At 48.1% G+C, this 24,688-nt stretch overlaps 1 protein-coding gene across 1 annotated transcript in view; it reads right to left on the reverse strand.

Annotated features, from left to right (window-relative positions):
• The window catches only part of PUF60 (poly(U) binding splicing factor 60), a 303,002-nt gene that overhangs the window by 41,735 nt on the left and 236,579 nt on the right, over positions 1-24,688 (reverse strand). Inside the window, exons 6-7 of the mRNA XM_030220385.1 lie at positions 22,511-22,603; positions 12,576-12,789 (exon numbers count right to left, since the gene is read on the reverse strand). Of these exons, the coding sequence (XP_030076245.1) occupies positions 12,576-12,789; positions 22,511-22,603 (307 nt within the window). The remainder of the gene's footprint in view (positions 1-12,575; positions 12,790-22,510; positions 22,604-24,688) is intronic.

Here is a 24,688-nt window from a genome sequence, read left to right on the forward strand (position 1 = left end):
GGAGAGGAAATCTTCAAAGTGTCCATGGCCTGTAACAACAGGTTGGGCAACTCCTCTGGGCTAAAAAGCCGCGCTGCAGAGGGGTCATCCGCTCCAGCCGAACGGGGATCCGTCTCCTCCAAGGAATCCGCAAAGGACCGTTGGGAGACCTCAGACACGCTGCCCTCATCTACATCGGAGGAGACAAATTCCTCCAAGGCCTGGGAATCAACCCGAGGGCGTTTACCTCTGGGAACCTCAACCTCTTTACCAGACGAGGGAGCAGGGGCAGCGTTGTGCATGAGGAAGGCCTGATGCAGCAGCAAAACAAACTCGGGGGAGAAACCCCCCAGACTGTGCACTTCCGCAGCCTGGGCAACAGCCCTAGACGCACCCTCAACCGGCGCTCGCAATAGCAGGGGAGAGACATGCTGCGCATCCAAAATGGCGTCCGGCGCGAAACTCCGCGAAGGAGCCGCGCGGGAAGAACGGCTCTTAACTTTAGCCGCTTCTGTGCCGTCGCCCAAATTAAGGGCGTTCATGGCATTAATGTCTCCAACCTCAAGGGCGGCCCAAGAAGAAGCCGTCCGAGCCGCGTGGCCGGCCAAGATGGCGGAGGCGAGGAGCGGGGGATGGGCGTTTATGGCGGGAAAAAACCGCCACGCCGGAGGAAGGACCGGGACATTCATCGGTCACGAAACTGTCACCCAACAAGGGCGAATCAGGCTTTAAGACCCCCGCATCCCCTCTAGAAGCGCTCAAGCGACCCGGGGAGCGACCCTTTGCGCCCTCGCCCTCCGACGCCATATGCCACGAGGAGAAGAATCGGGGAACCCCTTGCCCGCTATAAAAAGGTAAAAATTACCTGCTGTCCGCTCCGAGTTGTAACGACCTGGTGTCCCAGTGAGTAGCTGCAATAGACGCTTAAATAAACGTCGAAATAAACGCCTTTAAGGACGTTCAAAATTTTTTTTTTTTTTTTTTTTTAACGGAGCCAGCGGGAGGGGGGAGAAAAGGAGGGACCTGGCACCACCAGGTTTGCACTTGCTCAAAAGAGCCCTCAACCCCAGGCACTCAACAAAACCTAAAAATTAGGCTTGGAGGCCTAGCCAGAGCTGCTGCTGTGTGTGACCACCACCTGCTGAGATAGAGAACATACTGAGGAGTTTCCGGCAGCACATGACCACATATAGGGAGGCAAAAGTTTGCTCTCTATCTCCACCTGCTGGTAGATGGACACAACCCACCAGTCTATGGATTGATCAGTCTATGGATTGATCAGCTTGATGATATGGAAAGGCCCCTTTCTGAAATCCCTTTTTTTTTTTTTTTGAAAGCAAAAAAGTCAAAAGACGCGCGAGGGTCAACTTAAGGGGCGCAAACGGCGCAAACACGACCGTACCGAGCGCAGACAAAAGAAGACTGACGAACACGACCCGGTTCGGGCGGGAAGACGGCCGCGCATGCGCGTGCGAGGACTAGCAAAGGCCTTTGCTAGTGAAGTTTCCGATTGGAGGGGCTGCCGTGGACGTCACCCCATCAGTGAGAACAAGCAGCCTGCTTGTCCTCGGAGAATCTGAATGCCGGGCATTTGTACACAGGGTAGATAGGACACTTTTTTTAAAAAATGAAGGACGTGAAAGTATTACATCTTGGGGGAGGGGTGAGGAGGAAAGCGGTGGGGTATCCGGATACTGGGCGTTAGGGCCACGGGGGTACATAGACTTTTGAAAGCCTTAAGGAACCCAAAGTGTGGGAAGGAGGAGGAAAAGGAGGGGAGGGAACGGGGTGAGGGGCATTAGGAACAGGGGAGGGGGCCCTGTCACACACTCTCATTCTCACACACACACTGTCACACAGACAGTCTCACTCTGTCACACACCCGCACATTCACTCTCTCTCTCTCTCTCAAACATACACACTCCCAGGAAAACCTTGCTAGCGACCATTTCATTCGTTCCAGAAACGGGCCTTTTTTACTAGTTATATAATGTTTGACTTGTAAATATGAAAAAATGTCCCCGTCCCTTAGGGCCTACTTCCTTTTCAAATCCTCAAATGATACTATTTCCCCTACATCCAAAAACTGTCTAAAACATATTAACCCCACACTCTCCCCATCTAGCAACTACTACACTTTCCCTCCCTGCTGGAAACCGAGGTTCCCAGCGCAAAGCAGCCAATGAGGAGCTTCTCTTCCGAATCCCCAACCTCCCCTTTATATGATTCCACAGACTCAATAAATGCTTCATAAAGGAGTTTTGAATATGTTTCCGATACACCCTTGGTATGGGTGATAACCATAACAAATGGTACAAAGGGAAGAGCAGAAAGTGTTCTTGTTCCAACCTTACCCCTTCCTTATAAGCTACCCCCTTCCCAGTCCCATAATTGTCGGAGCTGTCCCGCCCAATAATACCATAATATATTTGGTATCGCTCTACCCTCCATGGGGGCTTTGCCATAATATCTTTTTTGCTAATCATGGTGATTTCCCCACCCAAATAAACCTATTAAATTCCTCTTGTAGCATTCAAATGACCCCTCCAGGATTGGTATAGTCTGAAACAGAAACAGAAGCTGTGGCAATACATTAATTTTCAGGGCTGCTATCCTCCCCCACCAAGACAACCAGGCAGAGTTCCATCTGTGTAAGTCTCCTTTAAATATCTTAAAGAGTGGTTCATAATTAAGCTCATAAAATGCATTAAGATCTCTAGGCAACTGTACCCCCAAATATTTAATATGAGTTCTAGCCCACCTAAAAGGAAAATTACCACGAAGTTACTCCTCTTCCTGTGAGCCTATAGTAATTACCAAGATCTCCATTTTGTCCAGATTTCCTTTAAATCCCGCCATTTTCCCATAGTCTCGGAGCTCCTGTAAAAGGACTAGGAGCGACAAATGTGGACGCTCTACATAGCACAAAACATCATCTGCAAATAATGTGATCTTATGAGGAGATTGGTCCCCCATTTGGAATCCCTGTATATTTGGATTTAAGCGGATTCTCTGAGCCAAAGGCTCAATAGACAGGGCAAACAAAACAGGCGAGAGTGGACATCCCTGTCTCGTTCTCCGTTCTATTCACAAGGGACCCATATAGCTCCCATTCACCTTAACGTGTGATGTAGACTCCAAAAACAAACATTTAATCCATTGACAAAAATTATGTCCCAATCCAACTTTTTCCATGACCCTCCACAAAAACTCCCACTGGACCAGGTCAAACACCTTCTCCGCATCTAGGGCCAGTAAAAGTAATTTTGACTGGGATCGCTGTGCCTCCCACATGTTTAACGTTCACCATATATTATTTCTCACTTGTCGTTTCGCCACAAAGCCCGTCTGATCTTGATGTACCAATCCCAGTAATACCTTTCCCAAGTGTATAGCTAACACCTTTGCCAATAGTTTGACATCCACATTGAGTAAGGACACCAGTCTATATGAGCCGCAATGGGCAGGATCTGTCCCTGGCTTTAAAAGTACTGTTATTCCCTCGTACTTAATAACCCATTACCTACCTGAGCTAAACCCCTCCCCCCACCTCTGTCCTAAATACCTTGTAAAATTTAGCATAAGATCATCGAGTCCTGGGGCTTTCCCAGTCTGCAAATTCTTTATGGCCTGTCCCAATTCCGCCACCTGTATGGGCCTTTCCAATCCAGCTCTTTCCTTTTCAGACAAAATTGGCAGATGTACCCGCCACAAATAGGAATCTAGATCTCCCCCCTCACAAGGTTCCATTTGTCCATATAGTTTCTTATAAATTGGTAAAATTGTTCTCGAATCCTACCATCTGTGTAATATACTTGCCCCACTAACCCCTTAATTTGTTGTATCACCTGAACTGCCCTTCACTCCCACAACATTCTCGCCAATTGCGTCCCCGATTTATTCCCAAATTCATAAATTTATTCCTACTTAAATGCCTCAACTCTGAAATGCATCAATACCTTACATCGCATTGGACATTATATATTCCTTTATTTCCTTGTCCCTTTTTGTACCTGTTTACTCTAACCTTACCTGACCCTTATTTTAAACTGTGCTTGTTTAACATCTACCGGACTTGGCGATCGCCTTTACGGTATAATGTAAGCCACATTGAGCCTGCTAATGGGTGGGAAAATGTGGGATACAAATGTTACAAATAAATAAATAAGAGTGCTGCTTTAAGCATTTATACTTAAAATCTATTCATTCAAGCTGCCAACGACCTAGCTCTGCCCTAACATAATTTAACTCCCTCCAAACCTTAGTACTCTTGATTCCTCTGAGGTTTCTATTCCAATGTTAAGAGTTGTTCTCGGAGCCTAACTTATGTCTGTGTTCTTTCTTTTTTCCTCCAAACTCTCCATTTCACCAAATGTCCCCGTACCACAGACTTAAGTGCATCCCATAGTATACTATTATTTACCGCCCCATTGTCATCCTATATAATAATTCTCACCTCCAACGTTCTGAGGCTGCCTGGAACCGTGGATCTCTCGAAGGTGGTCTGGTAGATGGAGCAGATCATCCCACTGATTGGCTGCATCTTGGATGACGTCACCAGCCCGACGCACAGCAACAAACCGCGACCCAGGCAGGGGGAGGAGTAGGGAAACACACGGAGCATGTTTCCCTACTCCTCCCCCTACCAACCGCCCTCAAAAAGCGCCGGCGACATCCCTCTCCTCTCCCAAACCGCTGCCACCCAGCTGACGAAAAAACCGCCGCCCCTTGGAGCCTGAGTTGTTTTGCTGCACAGCGGGAAAGTGAAACAAATGCGCTACAGCGATGTGGGTAAGCAAAATCTCAACCCAGGCAGGAGGAGGACTCCTACCCCTGCCAACCGCCCTAAAAAAAACGCCACCTCCCTCCCTCTCTTCTCCTGAACCGCTGCCGCCCTCCCGAAACTCCCCCCAGCTGAAGAAAAAACCGCCGCTCCTAGTAGCCTCAGTTGTGCCTGCCTCCCGTTTCATTTCCATCAGAAAAGGGTGCGCTACAGCAATGTGGGTAAGCAAAAGTAAAAGATGATGCATGTCACTGTACAGCTATGCAACCATGCTTGGAAGGAATGGAACTGGGAGGGAGGGGGGATGAGGACCCTGGGAGGGAGGGGGGATGAGGACCCTGGGAGGGAGCGGGGATGAGGACCCTGGGAGGGAGGGAGGGAGGGGGGGGGTGAGGACCCAAGGAGGGAGGGAGGATGAGGACCCAGGGAGGGAGGGAGGGAGGATGAGGACCCTGGAACTGGAAGGGAGGGAGGGGAGGGGAGGGGAGGCCATGGCACACACTGTCATTCTCACACACACACTCTCGCACCCAGTCTCAATCTCTCTGTCACTCACACTCACACATTCACTCTCACACACACTCTGTAAAACACACACACTCCGAGGAAAACCTTGCTAGCGCCCGTTTCTTTTCAAACAGAAACGGGCCTTTTTTTTACTAGCTAAATAATTCTGTATGACTTCCTTCACATCTTCACAGGTCAATCTATACCCCAACAAATATTCACTGAGCCTCGAAAAGCCCTCCCCCCTCGGGGTACACTCTCCAAAGCCAGTTCCATCCACGCTGGGAAATGCTCTGATATGTGCATCAGCTCTATATTTGCATCTCTGACTTGTCCCCATAAACTCCTGTGGCACCACAATATGTCTATTTGAGTACATGTCCCCGCTGTATGAGTAAAAAGTATAGCCTATCATCAAGGGACGATGTAGTCTCCAGACATCCAAAAGCTGTAATCCCTTAACCAATCTCATCAAGGCCTTCCTGTGTTTCCTACTGTAATCTCCCTTACCCCAGGAATTATCCCATGTTTCATCCACAAAGTCTCCTCCCAATACAACCTGCTCTCTCACAAATTTTTGTAATGGATCCAATACAGTGCGAAAAAAGCCTCTGAATTCTTATTAGGAGCATAAATATTAACCAGACAAGTATGCCCCGTAGATACCCGCAGACTGCTATACATCATCCCTGCACATCTTTATATTCCCCCTCCACTACCAATGGACAAGTATTTTTTACATAGAATAGCTAATCCCCCTTTTCTCCCTCCCCCCTCTAAAGTGTGAACCCCACATACCGAAAAACATCGATGATGTAACATGTCTATCCCAATCCCTTAAATTAATTTCTTGTAAAAAAAAAAATATCTCATTGAAGTCGTTTTAATTCTGAATACTCAATATGCCTCTTACCCGCATCATTTAGTCCATTAATATTCCATGAACTCATTCAAAGTCCCAGCTGAGTATTCCTTCTCCCCCTTCCCTCTCCCCCTCTGTCTGTGTCCCTGATTCTGCCCCTCCCCTCCATAACCCCCCCCACACACACACACACACAGTTCATGCTGGCTATGTCCGCCTTCTGCCAGCCCTCTCTGCCAAGGAAGAACCCCTCCCTTCCATCTGCCAATCCCTCTCCCAACATTGCATTCATATCTATACTCATTCACTTCTTACCCCCTGTATACACTCTCCTGATTCAGGCACACCCACAAATAAACAGTTGAAAGAAAAAAAAAAACTATTAAGCATCAGTTCTCTGTAGTCTCCTTTCATTCCTTGTTTGTTAGCCAAATGCTCTTCTTGTCTATCGATTGAGCCAAGTGCTCTTCTTGTTGTCTACCAACTAAGACCAACTATCGATTGCCATTCTGTAGAGTGTGACAAGGCTGCTCCGGAACCCATCTCCCGTGCTGGCAAATCCTTGCAGCCCAGTTCTCTTAAGGTTCTCCATGCCTCTCTACAACTGGTCAGCTTCTGGGTTTTGCCGTTCACAGTGAAAAGTAGTCCAAAAGGAAACAGCCATATCGGTGATTAGCCGTTCGCAAATAGTATGTTACTGGGGCCATTTCACGTCATCTCTATAAGGTGGTGCGCACAAAATCCTGATACACCAAAACTATACAGTTGTCCCAAAATAAGTATTTTTTTACCCCTAGCTCTGCACAAAATTTCCTCTTTTAAAGTCTTGAAAACAGACAATGATGTCTTGGTGCCATATCTTTACGTGCTCCCGCTTCTCTACGCGCTCTGTCCAGCTTAACTGGTATCATGTCAGACAAATAAAGCTCTGCAAATGGCTGTTACTGTCTTGCTGCAATCTTTATACTTCCTCACCGGGGATCCCCCGAAAACACAGATTGTGTCTGTGAGATCTATTGTCTAGATCCTCTACTAGATTAAGCAGTTCCTTTCTCTCTTGATCATCTCTGGAGCTTGCTTGTTCCAGAATCATCAGACGCCTCTCCACACCATCTGCCCTTTCCTCCATGTGTTCCACTCTAGTCCCCATCTCATTAACATCTCTCCGGAGCTCCATGAGAGCCTATTGCAAATTGATCCTCATTACTTGCATCTCAGATTTGATGGTTTTGAACCAATTCACTACTTCTTTTTTTGTAATCTCCTCCTCTGCTGACTCAGAACAGGTCCCGTTTTCGTCATCCTCCAAATTGCCATGCTCCATCACCATACTGGATGCTCGAACTCCCACTTTGCGGTTCGGCATTCAGCTTCCCTCCGGTAAGTATTTAAACTTCTCTAATTGCTTTCTGGTGTGCATGATTCTATTCATCCATTCTATCGGTGAAAGTTTCCACTCTCAGGAGGCTCGGAGAGGAGTATAATGCACCACTTTACCCGCTGCTCGAGCTGTGTTAAAGCTTCAGGCGTCCATACTCGAGCAGTGACATCACTTCCTCCCTCCCAATCTCTCTTGCCCCTCCCCCCCAGCAGGTGCCTCACAATTCCTCTCCCTCCCAATCTGGAGTAGCCTCTCTCAACTCTTCTTTTCCACTCCTCCCCCAAAAAGAACTAAACCACTGTTCCCTCTAAGCTGAGCGGGAGCCCTCTAACTGCATTACTGCTAGTTGGGTGGTACTTCAATATTGTGTTTTCAATTGCTAGGGATAGGCAGGTGAGAGGAGTACTGCAGAACTTGCCTGTCCCTCACTATTGAAAATATGATAGTGAAACAGCACCCCTCACTAGCAGGATCACTGGTGGAGGACTCCTGCTCACCTTTGAGGCAACAGTGAACTAAATATTAAAATTTTAAATTGATCCTACCAGCAGGGTTGTTAGAGAAACGCCTCCTCAGCAGCAACGCTCCTTATCAGCTGCTTCTGCTGCATGTGGGCTGCCTTTCCAGGATGGATAATCCCTCCCTCCCCACTCTCTCTTGTCCCCCAGCAATACCCCCCCCCCCCCCCCCCCACACACACACATTTTGTCTCCTTTCCTGCTCCTGGCGTACACTCTATCCCCATGGCTCTCTTTGCCTCTCCCAGCAACCACCAGAGCACTCTCATATACTCCCCCCTCCTCCAGCACACACATCTCTCTCTCTCTCAGTCACCCCTCCCAAACTCTTTCCATAGCATTACTCCCATAGCTTTCTCTCTGTGACCTCTGTAGCTCTTTCCCAACAGCCATCCCCCATAACTGAATCCCTTCATACATTTCTCAAGCTTTCTCTCTCTTCAACTTGCAAACACCTCCCCAGCTTCTGCACCCAAGTACAAACAATTGGCTCTTTCCTTTCTTTCTTCCCCACCCCCTATCACTGCAGGATCAGTACCCAGCTCTCTCTCTCTCCTACACCCTTGAAGCACAGATGCCCAGGTCTATCCCTCCCCTTTGATGGCACTGCAGAGACATCCAACTTTTTCCCTCCTCCCCCCCCCCCCCCCCATCATGGCACAGACACCCAACTCCCACTTTCCCCCTCCTCCCCCCCAATCCCTACAGCACACAGACATCCAGTGCTCTCTCCTTCACAGCATACAAACACACCCAACTCTTACTCCCCCGCCTGCAGCAGACACCCAGTGATCCCCCAAACACCCACCTCTCCCTACCTCCTTCAAGAAGACAGGTACCCTTGCTGTCCCTCCTCCCTCTACTCAGCAACACAAGGACCCTGCTTTTACTTGCCCTCCCCACTACAACACCCAGCGCTCTTCCCTCCCTTCCCTGTTCACGGTTCAGACACATGAAAGGAAAGGAGAACAGGTGCGTGTCAGGCAGCAGCCTCCTCTTCTGCCACTTGGTGCTAAAAGAAAAACTTGAACCTTTTGGTTCTAGTTTCAGCATCAGGTGGCAGAAGAAGAGGCTGGTGCCTGACACGCAGCTGTTCTCCTATCCTTCTGTGTGTCTCTATGTCCAGGGCTGGCACAACCCGGTAAGCATGGCAGGGGGGTGCCGACCTCTGAGAGGCGCCACAAGCCATGCTTATCGCTGCTGGGAGACTCACAGTTCCTGCAGGCAGCTCACGGTCCTCACCTGCCCGCCCTCAGCTTCCCACAATAGCCCTCCTTTCCTTCCTGTCGCCCTGAATTTAAAACTTTTATTTTACCACAAGTCGCAGCGGCGGCAGTGAAAGCAGCAGGCTTGTCTCCAGCCTTCCCTTCCCTCTCAGTGTCCCGCCCTCCTCTGAGATAATTTCCTGTTTCCTCGAGGGCGGGACACAGAGGGAAGGGAAGGCTGGAGGTGAGCCTGCTGCTTTCACTGCTGCCGCTGTGACTTGAGGTAAAATAAAAGTTTTAAATGCAGGGCGGCAGGAAGGAAAGGAGGGCTGTTGTGGGAGGGCAGGCAGGTGAGGGCTAGGGTTGGAATTGGAATTCGGGGGCAGGTGGGGGATGGGGCGAGTCACTGGGCATGGATGGAAGGGGAGGGCAGAGAGGAATCGCTGGACATGAATGGGAGAGTAGGGCAGGGGAGAGGGGAGAAATCGCTGGACATGAATGGGAGAGTAGGGCAGGGGAGAGGGGAGAAATCGCTGGACATGGATGGGAAGGGAGGGCAGAGGAGAATCGCTGGGCATGGGTGGTAGGGGAGGGGAGAGAGGAGAATCGCTGGGCATGGGTGGTAGGGGAGGGGAGAGAGGAGAAATCGCTGGAGTGGAGGGCAGGGGAGAGAGGAGAATTGCTGGATATGGATGAGGAGAAGGCAGGGAAGAGAGGAGTTGCTGGACATGGATGGATGGATGGAGGGGAGACAGGAGAATTGCCGAACATGGATGGATGGAGGGGAGGGCAGGAGAAATGCTGGACATGGATGGAGGAGAAGGAAAACAGGACGTAGATGCACATGGATGGAGAGGAAAGGAAGAGAGAGGAGAAATGCTGGACATGGATGGAGTGGAGGGCAGGGAAGAAGCGAATTGTTGGACAGGGATGGAGGAAAGAAAAGATAGAGAAGGAGATGAACACGGATGAAGGGGAAGGGAGAGAGGAGAAATGCTGGACATGGATGGAGGGGAGGAAAGACAGAGGAAGTAGATGCACATGGATGGAGGAGAGAGGAGAAATGCTGGACATGGATGGAGGGGAGAGAAGACAGAGGAGAAGATGCACATGGATGGAGGGGAGAGAGGAGAAATTCACACATGGAAGGAAGAAAAGACAGAGGAAGTAGTTGCACTAGGATGGAAGGAAGGGGAGAGAGGAGAGATGCTAGACATGGAAGGGCAGGAAGACAGAGGAAGAGATGCACATGGATGGAGGGGAGGAGAGAGAGGAGAAATGCTGGACATGGAGGGGGGAGGAGAGGAAAAATGAGGGACATGGATGGAGGAGAGGGAAGAAAGAGGAAGCAGATGCATACTGAACGGAGATGAGGGAACGGGAAAAGAGGAGAAAAACTATACATGGATGGAGAAAATAGGCAAAAGCTGGAGCCACTCTATACCTTCTCCAGTCAAGTCTGTGGAGGACCCAGCTTTTACCTATGGATGTAGGGCAAGAAATGAAGAAGAAAAGAGGAAAGTAAAGAAATAAATGGAAAGGAAGCCCTGGAAACGGAGTTAAGAGAACAGATAGAGAGCAGCAGAATCAGAGCCTGGGACCAACATGATCAGAAAAACAAAGTCACCAGACAACAAAGGTAGGAAAAATAATTTTATTTTCATTTTAGTGTTTGGAATATGTCCAATTTGAGAATTTACATGTCTTATTTTGCAATGTATAGCAATGTGTTTCTTCCTGTTTTTCTGGTATTGTGCTGTGTGACTGCAAGGCCAAGTGTCTGAATAGGGATCTGTTTGTTAGGTTCTGAGATTTTGATAACATATTGTTTCAGGTTTGGCAAGACTGTTCTCCTAATTCCTAGTCTGTATGCTAATTTGTTTAGTGTCATTTTGGGTATATTGGATCTGTAACAGCTTACAGAAATTATTTATAAGGAAAAACACCAAGTTATTTTTCTTCTATACTGGTGTAATATTTTCAATGATGCCTGTTTATATGCACCATGCCTGGTAAAAGGGGTGTGGCTACTGTAGGGGCGGAGCCATAGTGACCCTGCCCCTGGATGGGTAGGAGGCGCTAATAGGCTGCAGGAGGGCGCCAGAAACCCTAGCACCGGCCCCGTCTATGGCTGGGTGGGTGGAGGAGGGAGGAGAAACAAACGTTATGCCTGTGTGTGCACCCACACGCATGTGCATCAGAGGTTATACGGTGGGAGCAGTGGCGTTCCTAGGGGGGCTGACACCCGGGGCGGATAGCCGATGCGCCCCGCCCCCCCGGGAACAGCGCAACCCCCCCCCCCCCGGGTGCACGCCGCTGGGGGGGGGGGGGGGTGTTGCGCACCTACTGGCTCTTCGTTTTCATGCTCCCTCTGCCCCGGAACAGGAAGTAACCTGTTCTGGGGCAAAGGGAGCATGAAAACGAAGAGCCAACAGGCGCGTGGCACCCCCCCCCCCCCCAGCGGCGTCCACCCGGGGCGGACCGCCCCCACCCCCCTTGGTACGCCACTGGGTGGGAGGCAGAGTAAAAAGGAGATCCCTCTGCTGTTGCTGCTTGCTTTCTGCAGCGCCAGTAGAAATGATCTCTGCCTTGTTTTGTGCTAGAAAAACTTAGGTGTCTGGTCTGATTTTTCAGTTGCCATAGCAACCTGGCGCCTAGGGCTTGTCAACCTCTGCATTATAATATGAACTTATCCCACACCTAGAAGGGCTGGATTTAACCACAAGGAAATAACAAGCTCAGAGAAGTAAAACACAGATCTCTGAATCTTTACTTCCTAGAATCCTGAGATTGCTTACCAACTTATGTAAAGTGCATGCCCTCATCCTCAGTTTCTTTGCCCTAAAGAACACCGAATCACAATAAGTAACTTTATTGGCCTCAGAATAACTATCACTGGTGCATAAAGCAAGAAACTATTTCCATAACAGGACTCCAGAATATTAAGGAAGGGTCTCAGTCTCCCCCTTAGCATTCTCCTACTAGCTAAATGTAAAGAAACCTGTTGATATGAGCAGGGAAGAATAATTTGTTGTGTATCATGCAATCTTGTAAAATGAAAATGGAACAATAATCAATCCCAGCCTTGGAGAACCATGATTCCCTCTCCCTCTTCCCAGAGTTGGTCACTACGAGTGCAAATTTCCCAGACTGACTCACCTTGATCCTTCACATTTAGAGCCACCTTCCTAGTCACCCAGTTCTAACCTCTTACCATATGTCCCAGCTGAGAACCAGGGAAGACTGGTTCAAATCCTACAGCTGCTCCTTGTGATCTTGGGCAAGTCACTTAACCCTCCACTGCCTCATGTTAAGTGTTCTAGTTCATAAAATCACTCACCTATGAACCCATATCCTTTGTGCTTCCCTGTTGTAGGATCCCTCGCCAGTGTACATGATTTGATCTTCCCAAAAGCCTCAAACACACTCTTGATATCATCATCAGAGAGGTCCTGATGAACCGATGCCACGTAGATCCTGTTGAAAGACCGAGCCTCCTCTGCTAGCTGGTCTATGATGGGCTGTGCCTGTCCAATGTTACTAGGTCTGCCAACCTGCACAATGGCAAAAAGCAGTTAAGGTTTGGTCTTAAAATTCCAGCTTTACTACACTACAGGTATAGAAAGGGAAGATCAATGAGTGCAGTGTATTACATTAGTAAGTTTCTGCTTCTAAATGTAAATGCATTTATTTAAAACATTTCAACATCATCTCCCAAGTCTTCCAAAAGATCACCCAAATCAGTGCAGAAGAAATATTTGTTACTGTATCTTCATTGCAAAGCGTTTGATGTTGATATAGAATGCACAAAATAAAATCATTCATTTTATAAAATCACAGCAGAATTTAGTGCACCCCAACATTTATAGGAAAGCCTATAATGTGAATATCAAAGAATGCTGCAGAGCAAGAGGGCTGTGTGCTAGTGCGGAGGGGTCTTAGAACTGGATCAGCAGAGATTGCCGCAGGCAGGAGTCAAGATACATTGACAGAACTGTGTATGGAGGTCTCAGCACTGGAATCACAGAGTGTGCTTCAGGACAGGAGTAAGATACATTGGTATAACAGTGTGTAAGTCTCAACACTGGAACAGCAAGAGTGAGGATATGTATGTGAAGGGGCAGGGTGTCTCCTCAGGCCCCAATGGAAAGAAAGGAAAAGAGATTTCAAGAAAGAATTGAGTAAATGGAACAGACTGTCACACTGTACTATTTTTATTATTTTATCACTGTAAACTGCTGACTTTCATTTATGTAAGATGTATATCAAATAAACTGAACCTTAAACAGAAGATGCCGCAGAACAGGTGTGAAGTGCATTGACAGAGTTGTGGGAGGGGGGAGAAAGTCTGGAACTGAAGGGGTGCTTCGGGACAGGAATGAGGTGCACAGAGAGCTGTGTGTCAGTACACAAGATAGCCACCAATAATACCGCTTTAAAGATGAGATCCTTGACAGAAACCTTCCACAACAGCTCAAAGGGCACCTTCTGCAAGTAACGGAGAACAAGATTAAGGCTCCAAGGAGGGCAAGGTCACTGCAGTGGAGGGCAGAGATGCAGAACCCCCTTCAAGAAATGCACTACATCGGGGTGCGAAGCCAGAGAATAGCCCAAAGCCTGCCCCTGGAAACAGGCAAAAGCAGCTACTTGTAACCGAAGGGAATTATAGGTGAGACCCCTGTGCAACCCTTCCTGCAAAAAGGCTAACAGCTAAGGTACAGAGGCCTCAAAAGAAGACCTAGCACGGGATGCACAACATGCCTCAAAGGTGTGCCAGACTCGAGCATAAGTAAAGGAAGTGGACTGCTTGCAAGCTTGCAGCAAGGTTACTATCACCACCTCCGAATAGCCTTTCTTTCTCAACTGCGACCACTCAAGAGCCAGGCCGTAAGACTAAAGCAGGAAGGCTCCTCCATCTGCAACAGTCCCTGGGCGAGAAGATCGGGGCTGACCGGGAGCCAAAACGGGGGAGCCACAAGAAGGCGAATCAGATGTGCATATCAAGGACGGTGAGGCCAATCCAGGGCAATCAGAATGACACACCCTCTGTGGCCAGCGATCCTGGGAAGTACTCGGCCGACCACCGGTCAAGGAGGAAAGACAAAAAGGAGACCCTCCTCCGGCCAGGGTTGAAGTAGAGCATCCAGCCCTGCCAAGCTGGCCTCTCTACGATGACTGAAAAACCTTGGCATTTCAAGGGGATGCCATCAGATACATTTCTGGTGTTCCCCATCTGAGGAAAATCTGACAAAAACCGTTGTCAACAGCTCCAACTCCACCAGATCCAGGAGATGACCACTGAGAAAATCTGCTTCCACATTGCACTGACCCACAATGTGAGCCACTGACAGCAGAGGGATGTGGGTCTCAGCTCACTACAAAAGGCGAGAAGCCTCGGCCGCCAGGGCTCGAGTCTGAGTCCCGCCCTGACAACTGATATATGCCATTGCAGTCATGCTGTCCGACAGCACTCGAACAGGCTTGTACATCAGCGACTCCTGAAAGGCTCATAAAGCATTCAGGACCACCCGAAGCTCCAGACGGTTAATCGGCCACACCACTTCCTGCGGTGTCCACAGCTCCTGCGTTTGCAAGTGGAGACAATGGACTCCCAGCCCAACAAACTGGCATCTGTGACCACTGCCACCCATTGCGAATTTGCCAGAAGCATACTCTTCCGCAAGAAGGCCTCGAGAAGCCACCATCTCATGCTCTGGCACGCCTTGGGCAGCCATGGAAGGTGCTATCGATACTCCTGGGAGACAGGGGACCACCTGCTCAGAAGCGAGAGCTGGAGAGGTCACATGTGCGCCAATGTCCACAGCACTACTTCCAGGGTGGCCGCCATCAAGCTCAGCACATGGACATAGTCTCAAGCTCGAGGACAGGGCAATCCCAGCAGACTGCGCACCTGAGCCTGAAGTTTGAACCTCCTCTCCTAGGGCAAGAAAACTTGACCTCGAGCTATGTCGCACTGGACTCAGAGGTAATCCAGACACTGAGACAGGATGAGGTGGCTCTTCTGAAGGTTGACCACCTAGCCCAAAGACTGTAGGAGGACAATGACCTGAGCAGTGGCCTGACAACTCTCCTCTGCTGAACCTGCTCGGATCAACCAGTCGTCAAAATAGGGGTGAACCCTGATGCCCTCCTTCCGCAGGCACGCCACTACTACCACCATCACCTTGGAAAGGGTGCAAGGGACAATGGCCAGGCCAAAAGGCAAAGCTTGGAATTGGAAATGCCAGCCTAGAATGACAAAATGGAGAAACCACTGATGAGGAAGTCAAATAGGAATGTGTAGGTATGCCTCTGAGGTCCAGTGCCGTGAGAAACTCTCCCGGCTGAATGGCCACCACCACAGACCACAGAGTCCCAATGCGGAAATGCTGCACGGCTGGGCACAGGCTTATTTATTTATTTGTTGCATTTGTATCCCACATTTTCCCACCTTTTTGCAGGCTCAATATGGCTTACATGGTACCGTAATCGGCGTTAACCGATTTTGGTATGAAGAAATACAAGTTGCGATTAATATCAAGGTGATATTATAGTAGAGTGAGATACATGTATGGTAAAGACAATTGAGGAGAACTTAGAGAGGGAAAGGAAGAGTTAGGATATGTCTGTTACGATCTTTGGTTAAGTTGTGTCGCAGATGTCCAGGTTTTTTATGTTGGGTCGGTGGGGTATGCCCTTATGAACTGTTCTGTTTTTAGTGCTTTCCGGAAATTCGTGTGGTCGAGTGAGGTTTCTACTACTTTTGGTAGTGCGTTCCACAATTGTGCACTCAGGTAGGAAAAGCTGGAAGCATAGATGGATTTGTATGTGAGTCCTTTGCTGCTTGGGTATTGGGAGGTTTAGGTATGATCTTGCTGATTTTATGGTGTTTCTGGGTGGTAGGTCGATGAGGTCTGTCATGTATCCTGGTGCCTCGCCGTAGATGATTTTGTGAACTGTCATACAGATTTTGAATGCGATACGTTCCTTAATTGGAAGCCAGTGCAGTTTTTCTCAGAGTGGTTTGGCACTGTCAAAACGTGTTTTTCCATATATAAGCCGTGCTGCTGTGTTTTGGGCGGTTTGAAGTTTCTTTATGATTTGTTCTTTGCATCCTGCATAGATTCCGTTACAGTAGTCTGCGTGGCTTAGCACCATTGATTGTACAAGGTTGCGAAATATTTTCCTCGGGAAGAATGGTTTCACACATTTTAGTTTTCACATTGAGAGAAATTTTCTTTATGGTGAGTTTAGCTTGGGACTCTAGTTGGAGGTTACGGTTGATTGTTTCTCCGCGAATTTTCAGGCTGTCTGAAATAGGGAGGGTGTATCCTGTGGTGTTAATGTATGTGGGTTTGTATGCATTGTATTGGGATGAAATGGTGAGACAGTGTGTTTTTTCTATGTTGAGTTTTCATTGGAATGCGTTTGCCTATGAGTTCATGATGTTTAAACTGAGCTTGATTTTATTGGTGATTTCTGCTAAATCATGTTTGTAGGGGATGTATAGTGTGACATCATCAGCGTAAGTGAATGGATTAAGGCCATGTGTAGATAAGGCTTTGGCTAGTGGGACCTTACCTTTCTGAGATCCAGAATTGGGCAGAAGGAGCCCCCTTTCTGAGACACTACAAAATAGATTGAATAGTGCCTAGCATGTGTCTCTGAAGGAGGCACAGGGACCACCACCTCTGGTCCAGGAGGGACTGCAGCGTGGCTTCAACCGCCGTCCACTTGGCAGCTGTGGCACATCTGGACTCCAGAAACACCTCGCAAACTGGCAAGGAGAACTCGATCCAGTAACCTTCTCTGATTCTAAGACCCACTGGTCTGAGATGATTCTGGTCCACTCCTCGTAAAAGAGAGTCAGCTGATCGATCCCCCATCTTGGCCCCGAGGAGTGGACTGGTGCCCCATCACTGTGAAGGATGGGCACCAGACCCCTTGTCACTCTGCAGGATGCTTATCACTCCAAAAGAAAGAGCACTGCTGAAATCTAGGGCGCTGGACGGTCCCTAAGGCGTGATCAGGTCAGTAACAATGAGTGTCACGGAGGTGAGGTCTAAAGAACCCCCCACCCCCACATCCTCAGGAAGCCCAAATTTAACTAAATTAAATTAAATTTGGCATTGTTAACATTAATTAGTAATAACATAGAGTGGAACTATTCATATACAGTAAATATTACATTGCATCTTATTAATCCTTCACTGTCTTCTCCAGTTCCTCTCCAAAAAGAAGTTTGCCCTAAGAGGGAAGATGCATCAAACAATGCTTGGATGCCACATCTGCCACCCAATGCCAAAGCCACAAAAACTTCCAAGCAGAAACCGCCAAGGCCATCTGCTTGGCTGAAGCCCTCATGAGGTCATAACAGAATCAGCCAGATAAGCCAACCCCGACTCCATGTGGGACAAGGAACTACCAAAAGCCAGCGCTGACCTCTGGTCCTGCTCCAACGCCTGCTGCAGCCAGCTAAGGCAAGCCCTGGCGGCATAGGAACTACAGAGGCCTATAGGGTTAGCGCCAATACCTCAAAGATGCACTTAATGGATGCCTTCAAACGACAGTCCTGCATGTCCTTCAAAGCCACACCTCCCTCCACAGGGAGGGTGGTCTTCTTAGTAACTGTAGTGACCAAGGCGTCCACTCTAGGCACAGCCTGCTTCTCCATTTGCTCCGCCACAACCGGGTTAAGCTGAGACATAGCCTTGGTCACCTTAAAACTCTCCTCAAGATCAGACCACTGGGCTGAAATAAGCTCTAGAATAGCAGCATGCACCGGAAAAGTCTTAGAAAGCTTCCTAGTGCTGACCATCTTGGGATTCCTTGCGCCTCGGGATTTTCAATGTTCAAAGCTTCCAGCTCATGACAGATGAGTGATGGTAACTCATCTAGTGAAAAAGGCGGACTACAGAAGGGTCATCAGACTCCTCCTGGAGAACTTCACAATCTTCTAACTCATCCACCCGGAACGAGTGTAAGGACCCCCTTCCCCCGACAGGGGTCCAGAAAAAGGTCCCACAGACCCCACATCCGAACCAACTGAGATCCATCACCATTTAAAAACCGGATACTCCAGGCAAGGTTGCAAAGCCACCTCCGACACAGGAGCGGGGAGCCAGAGGGAACTGTGATGGGGGTAAAGCTCTCTCCAATAAATAAGCCTGATGGAGAATTCCCCCAAGTCAGCAGTCCCCGAAGGCAGACTGGAGAAACCTGCAGGAAGCCTCCCCTTGCCAGCAGAAGAGATACACCCCCATAGGCGCCACGTGTAGGCCAGGAACAGGCCATGAGGACTATTTGGGCCTAGCCACCAGCAGCTGCGAGGTGGGAACCGCGTCAGGAGGCGTGGGAAAATGATTGTGTGTGACCGAATCATCAGGGTGGGAAACAGGCTGCTCAGGAGACAGACCATCACTCGATCCCGAAAGAGTCTCGATACACCCGGCAAGACAAACGCCCGCTGTCGACCTGCACGCCCCACAGCGGGAGCACTGCTTTACGGACTGTACAGCCATGCACGTGCTTCCCCATAATAAAAGAAAATATTGCCACCAAACATTCACCGGGAGCAACGTGCTAAACCTGCGCACAGCGTGAGCTCTTGAAGGAAGGTTGCTGGAGGCTCGACCCACAGAAAGCATAGTCAGTGCAGGAAACATTGCTGTCCTGCCTGCAGCTGCAGGGCTCTCCCCAAATAGTGCTGTCTCCAAAATGTCTCCTTTTTTTTTGTTTGTTTTTTGCGAGGCTTTGCTGAGTTTGTTTATTTTTAACCATTGAGGAAGGCTACAGTCTAAAAGACAGGGAGAAATGGGTCCACAGGATGAAGCATGGACCCAGCTAACTAAGTATGCCTCCAAAGCTGGCCATCAGACTATGCACCCCCCCCCCCCCCCCAGGCTGAACTGGCTGAAAGAGCCCAGGAGCTGACCTCAGGAGCTGCTGGAGATAGAAGTATACTGATTGAAAGAGAAGCTGGCCTTCTGGTATCATTGCCTTCGATTTTTTAATCTCTATCTCTACCCGCTGGTAGATGGCCACAACCCACCAGTTCCTGGGTTCATCTGCTGCTAAGGCTAAGGAAACCTATATCTACAGGACACAAAAAGTCAGAAATTCATATATGCTGATGGCATCTGTTCTGATATACAGGGCTGCACCTTCACTGAACTGGAATCTACCCTCAATAAGGAATGGTGAAATTGGCCGAGTATTGTCATCAAAGGTACCTTAAACCAGGTGTCACTTTCATAATGCCAGCGCAAAAAAGAAATTGGAGGTCTTTCTTACTGGGCAGCAGTTAGTGCCCTTTCTGGTTTTCCTGGGTGTCACCTTGGATCACACATTGATGTATTGTTAATAGCTTTTAAAGATTGTAGATAAACAGAAAAATTGTAATAATCTGTTGTCCAAACTGGCTGGCACTTCTCAGAGTGCCAATATATACATCATCCTTGGCTCTTTGCTACTCTGTGGCAGAGTAATATACGCCAATTTGGGCATCATTTTCACCCACCAAACTCGCCGACATACAACTGAATACCTCGATGCAACTCATCAATAGTACTTTCAACTCAACCCCATTACCTCGTCTTCCTCTCCCATAAATCACTGAACCTCCTGTGCTGCATCAAAGGGCCGCAACAGCAAGGTTTATTCAGAAGATACAGTGGGGGAAATAAGTATTTGATCCCTTGCTGATTTTGTAAGTTTGCCCACTGACAAAGACATGAGCAGCCCATAATTGAAGGGTAGGTTATTGGTAACAGTGAGAGATAGCACATCACAAATTAAATCCGGAAAATCACATTGTGGAAAGTATATGAATTTATTTGCATTCTGCAGAGGGAAATAAGTATTTGATCCCCCACCAACCAGTAAGAGATCTGGCCCCTACAGACCAGGTAGATGCTCCAAATCAACTCGTTACCTGCATGACAGACAGCTGTCGGCAATGGTCACCTGTATGAAAGACACCTGTTCACAGACTCAGTGAATCAGTCAGACTCTAACCTCTACAAAATGGCCAAGAGCAAGGAGCTGTCTAAGGATGTCAGGGACAAGATCATACACCTGCACAAGGCTGGAATGGGCTACAAAACCATCAGTAAGACGCTGGGCGAGAAGGAGACAACTGTTGGTGCCATAGTAAGAAAATGGAAGAAGTACAAAATGACTGTCAATCGACAAAGATCTGGGGCTCCACGCAAAATCTCACCTCGTGGGGTATCCTTGATCATGAGGAAGGTTAGAAATCAGCCTACAACTACAAGGGGGGAACTTGTCAATGATCTCAAGGCAGCTGGGACCACTGTCACCACGAAAACCATTGGTAACACATTACGACATAACGGATTGCAATCCTGCAGTGCCCGCAAGGTCCCCCTGCTCCGGAAGGCACATGTGACGGCCCGTCTGAAGTTTGCCAGTGAACACCTGGATGATGCCGAGAGTGATTGGGAGAAGGTGCTGTGGTCAGATGAGACAAAAATTGAGCTCTTTGGCATGAACTCAATTCGCCGTGTTTGGAGGAAGAGAAATGCTGCCTATGACCCAAAGAACACCGTCCCCACTGTCAAGCATGGAGGTGGAAATGTTATGTTTTGGGGGTGTTTCTCTGCTAAGGGCACAGGACTACTTCACCGCATCAATGGGAGAATGGATGGGGCCATGTACCGTACAATTCTGAGTGACAACCTCCTTCCCTCCGCCAGGGCCTTAAAAATGGGTCGTGGCTGGGTCTTCCAGCACGACAATGACCCAAAACATACAGCCAAGGCAACAAAGGAGTGGCTCAGGAAGAAGCACATTAGGGTCATGGAGTGGCCTAGCCAGTCACCAGACCTTAATCCCATTGAAAACTTATGGAGGGAGCTGAAGATGCGAGTTGCCAAGCGACAGCCCAGAACTCTTAATGATTTAGAGATGATCTGCAAAGAGGAGTGGACCAAAATTCCTCCTGACATGTGTGCAAACCTCATCATCAACTACAGAAGACGTCTGACCGCTGTGCTTGCCAACAAGGGTTTTGCCACCAAGTATTAGGTCTTGTTTGCCAGAGGGATTAAATACTTATTTCCCTCTGCAGAATGCAAATAAATTCATATACTTTCCACAATGTGATTTTCCGGATTTAATTTGTGATGTGCTATCTCTCACTGTTACCAATAACCTACCCTTCAATTATGGGCTGCTCATGTCTTTGTCAGTGGGCAAACTTACAAAATCAGCAAGGGATCAAATACTTATTTCCCCCACTGTACATATGATCATTCTAACTGGGCCCTGTTCCACAATGTCTCGCTGCTGCTGCATATTGTCTTACTTCACAACATCCACTTCGGAGAAAAACAGAATGCTTTAATATGATGGCTGAGTGGAGAACCTGAAAGTTGGCACATACGGTCAATTCAATCTATGTGGGTTACTTTACTATTCAATAGCTAGAATTTGATCTCCCTTGTTACCAATGGTCCTTCCTCAACTGTTTCTACACAGGACAGGGTCACTGAAGAACCTGCCTCAAGAGATGGGGAATGGCGAATAGCGATCTGTGTGTTTGTGGAGAAATAAAGACTATGTTTCATGTCACTTACTCATGTCTGCTGACCCAGTGGACGGTAGTTTGAGAGCACCTCATACAGCCAATAAAGCTGCCATTAGCTTGTTGACTACACATGGCACTGTTTGCACATGATAATAGTAAGTGTTCCCATATTCAGAACAATTTTGAGACCTCTGCAGTTTCAGCATGTGATATCAACTTCTACCAATGTTTTTTTCATGTTGATTGTAGTTAATGAAATACTAATCCCGCTAAAGGAAAAAATATTGAAAATCCTGTGTCTTAAATCTCTTGCTGCTTTCTTTTGGGTTTTTTTTTTTTTTTTAAATTTCTGTAGGTCTCAAGTCATGCAGTTCTTAAAGCACAGAAGCGCACTCTTCAGGGTTACAGCTGTTGCTGCAGCAAGACATCCACCTGTGCCAGGGAACTCCTCTTCAGAGACTGCTTCAGTCTCTTTGCTGTGAAAAGCTTCCCAGCTGTACCTCCTCTTCTTACTATTGCTAAAACAAAGTAACTGTGATCACATGCAGCCTAGCTTCTCCGTTTGCACATCAGACACGTCTAAAACTTAGAAATAATATAGCTAACATTTTGGAGTGCATCACTTCAAAACAAAATGGTAATTATACATATATTTCTATATTAGTCCTACCTCTGGAAACCTCTTTTGTCTGATCCTCAGCCCACATGGTGTATGATATACTCACCTTGATGTTTCTTCCCCCTAACATGACTGAGTTCATCTGCTCCAATGCAAGCTGAGCAGCTTCTGGTACTTCATATTCAACAAATGCGAAACCCTGTCAAGAAAAAAGAGAGAGAATAACTGATTATTATGCACCACTTATCCATAAACATGACACTTTCCCAACAGGGTATCACAAATCTCTACAATTCCTCTTCCTAGCATGCGAAGGAGAGTCTGAATGAGTTTGTGTTTTTAGACATACCAGCAGTATCATGCACTGTCAATGTGTTAGCAATCAATGTGTTTTGCACTTCAATTCATTATTGAGAAATCAAGGCTGCTGACTCGCAGGGCATTTTGAACCTATTAAGTACCTCCATGTGTTCCCAATACCAAACAAATTAGTAAATGTACTGAGCAATAGATGAGGGAGACAGGGCTTGACTGTGTATGGCAAAATAAATTACAGTACAACAAGATGATCTTGTGTAAAGAAGGGTGAGAGAAAAATGTCTCTTTTCTATAAAGTCTCTTTCTCTGAGCCTTCAATTATCAATCTGAATTATCAGCAATGGGAAACAGGAAAATGTAAAAGATTATTTCATATATTCAAATTGATAGTTTCTGTGGTTGGTCACCAGTCACCCTCAAGAGGCATCGCAACATAAGACTTCTAGAAATTCAAATTTGCCCAGCAACCATTCAGTCTCTCACTTCCTTTTCCATCTATGGAGTGCAGGTCTAGAGAGAGAGCCTGGTATATAGGTCACCAAGGGGAAGAAGGTGGGTTATATGAATTCATTAACATACTACCAAAAGCTAAATGGAAATACTTATTCTGTCTTCAAACAGGCATTTTGTAGGGATTCATAGTGCCAATTATCAAATTAAAAGGATGTCTTAAGAGAAAAGATATATAAAATCTAACACAGCAAAAGGAGGCAACAGAAATTTTACACTTCGTGAAAATATAAAAATGAATCCAGTTAGAAACGGTGAAACGTGCCACTAAAGTGGCACTGCGGAATATTCACAGCTTAGCCTCAGTTGGGTTTATGATAATGCATGATAGCTTCACTGTTCAAAAGTCCAAAATCTTATATACTGCGGGGGTAGTGCAACAGACTCAATACCACACCCTATGCTTCTTAAATTCTCCAATCGACTTTGGCACTGTGGATAATTACAATTATGTAGGAGCCTCAGCAGCAACTCATTTCACCAGGAATAAATCCTGTGGCTTGCCTGCATCGTCATCAGCTTCCCTTACAAAAACTTTTAGACTTATCCTATATAATAATTCTCACCTCCAACGTTCTAATGTGCCTGGGACCATGGCTCCCTCAGAGGTGGTCTGCTAGGCAGCTTAGAATGCTCTGACGTCAGTGATGTCACTGACAGCTGATTCCAAGGCAAGGCGAGGAGTAGGAAAACACGCTCCACGTGTTTCCCCACTCCTCCCTCTGCCTGGGAAACAGCTGTCAATGCCCCCCCCCCCCCCTCGGCGCAACACCCAAGCCCCTGTTCTGCAAAACCGCGAGCAGGCAGGGGGAGGAGTAGGGAAACACACAGAGCGTGTTTCCCTACTCCTCCCCCTGCCTACCAATCAGCTCTCTATGCCCCCCCCCCCAAGGCGCAACACCCAAGCCCCTACCCCCTCTCAAAGCATCACCCAAGACCCTCCCCCCAGCACATCACCAAAGCCCCTACCCCCCCCCCTCGGGCACATCAACCCCCTCGCCACCCGCAGCCGCCAATACAAACGGCTGTTGTCCTGTGGAGAAGCAGCGGCCGGTACAAAAAGTAAAAAGCCAAAAAAAGATTTTTAACCTGAAACACGGCTTCGTATACAGCCATTTGGCATTGGCTGTCGTCTCTGCAGCCACTCCTCCTCTCCCCTCCACGTCACTGCCCCTGCAGGAAGACCCAGGAGGAGCGCAGCAACGTCAGAGGGGAGAGGAGGCTTTTTTCTTTTTGTACCGGCCGCTGCTGCTCAACAGGAGATGCAGCAGCGACTGGACAGCGTTAGTATTGGCGGCTGCAGGTGGCGAGGTGGTTGATGTGCCCAAGGGGGGGGAAGGGAGGGTCGCTGGACTTGGGTAGCTAGAGGGGGGCAGGGGGAGGCGAGGGTCGCTGGACATGGGTAGCTGCAGGGGGAGAGGAGGGTCGCTGGACATGGATGGCTGCAGAGGGGGCA

The sequence above is a fragment of the Microcaecilia unicolor genome, chromosome 1 (genome assembly GCF_901765095.1).
Source record: "Microcaecilia unicolor chromosome 1, aMicUni1.1, whole genome shotgun sequence".
In the NCBI taxonomy this organism is placed as follows: Eukaryota; Metazoa; Chordata; class Amphibia; order Gymnophiona; family Siphonopidae; genus Microcaecilia; species Microcaecilia unicolor.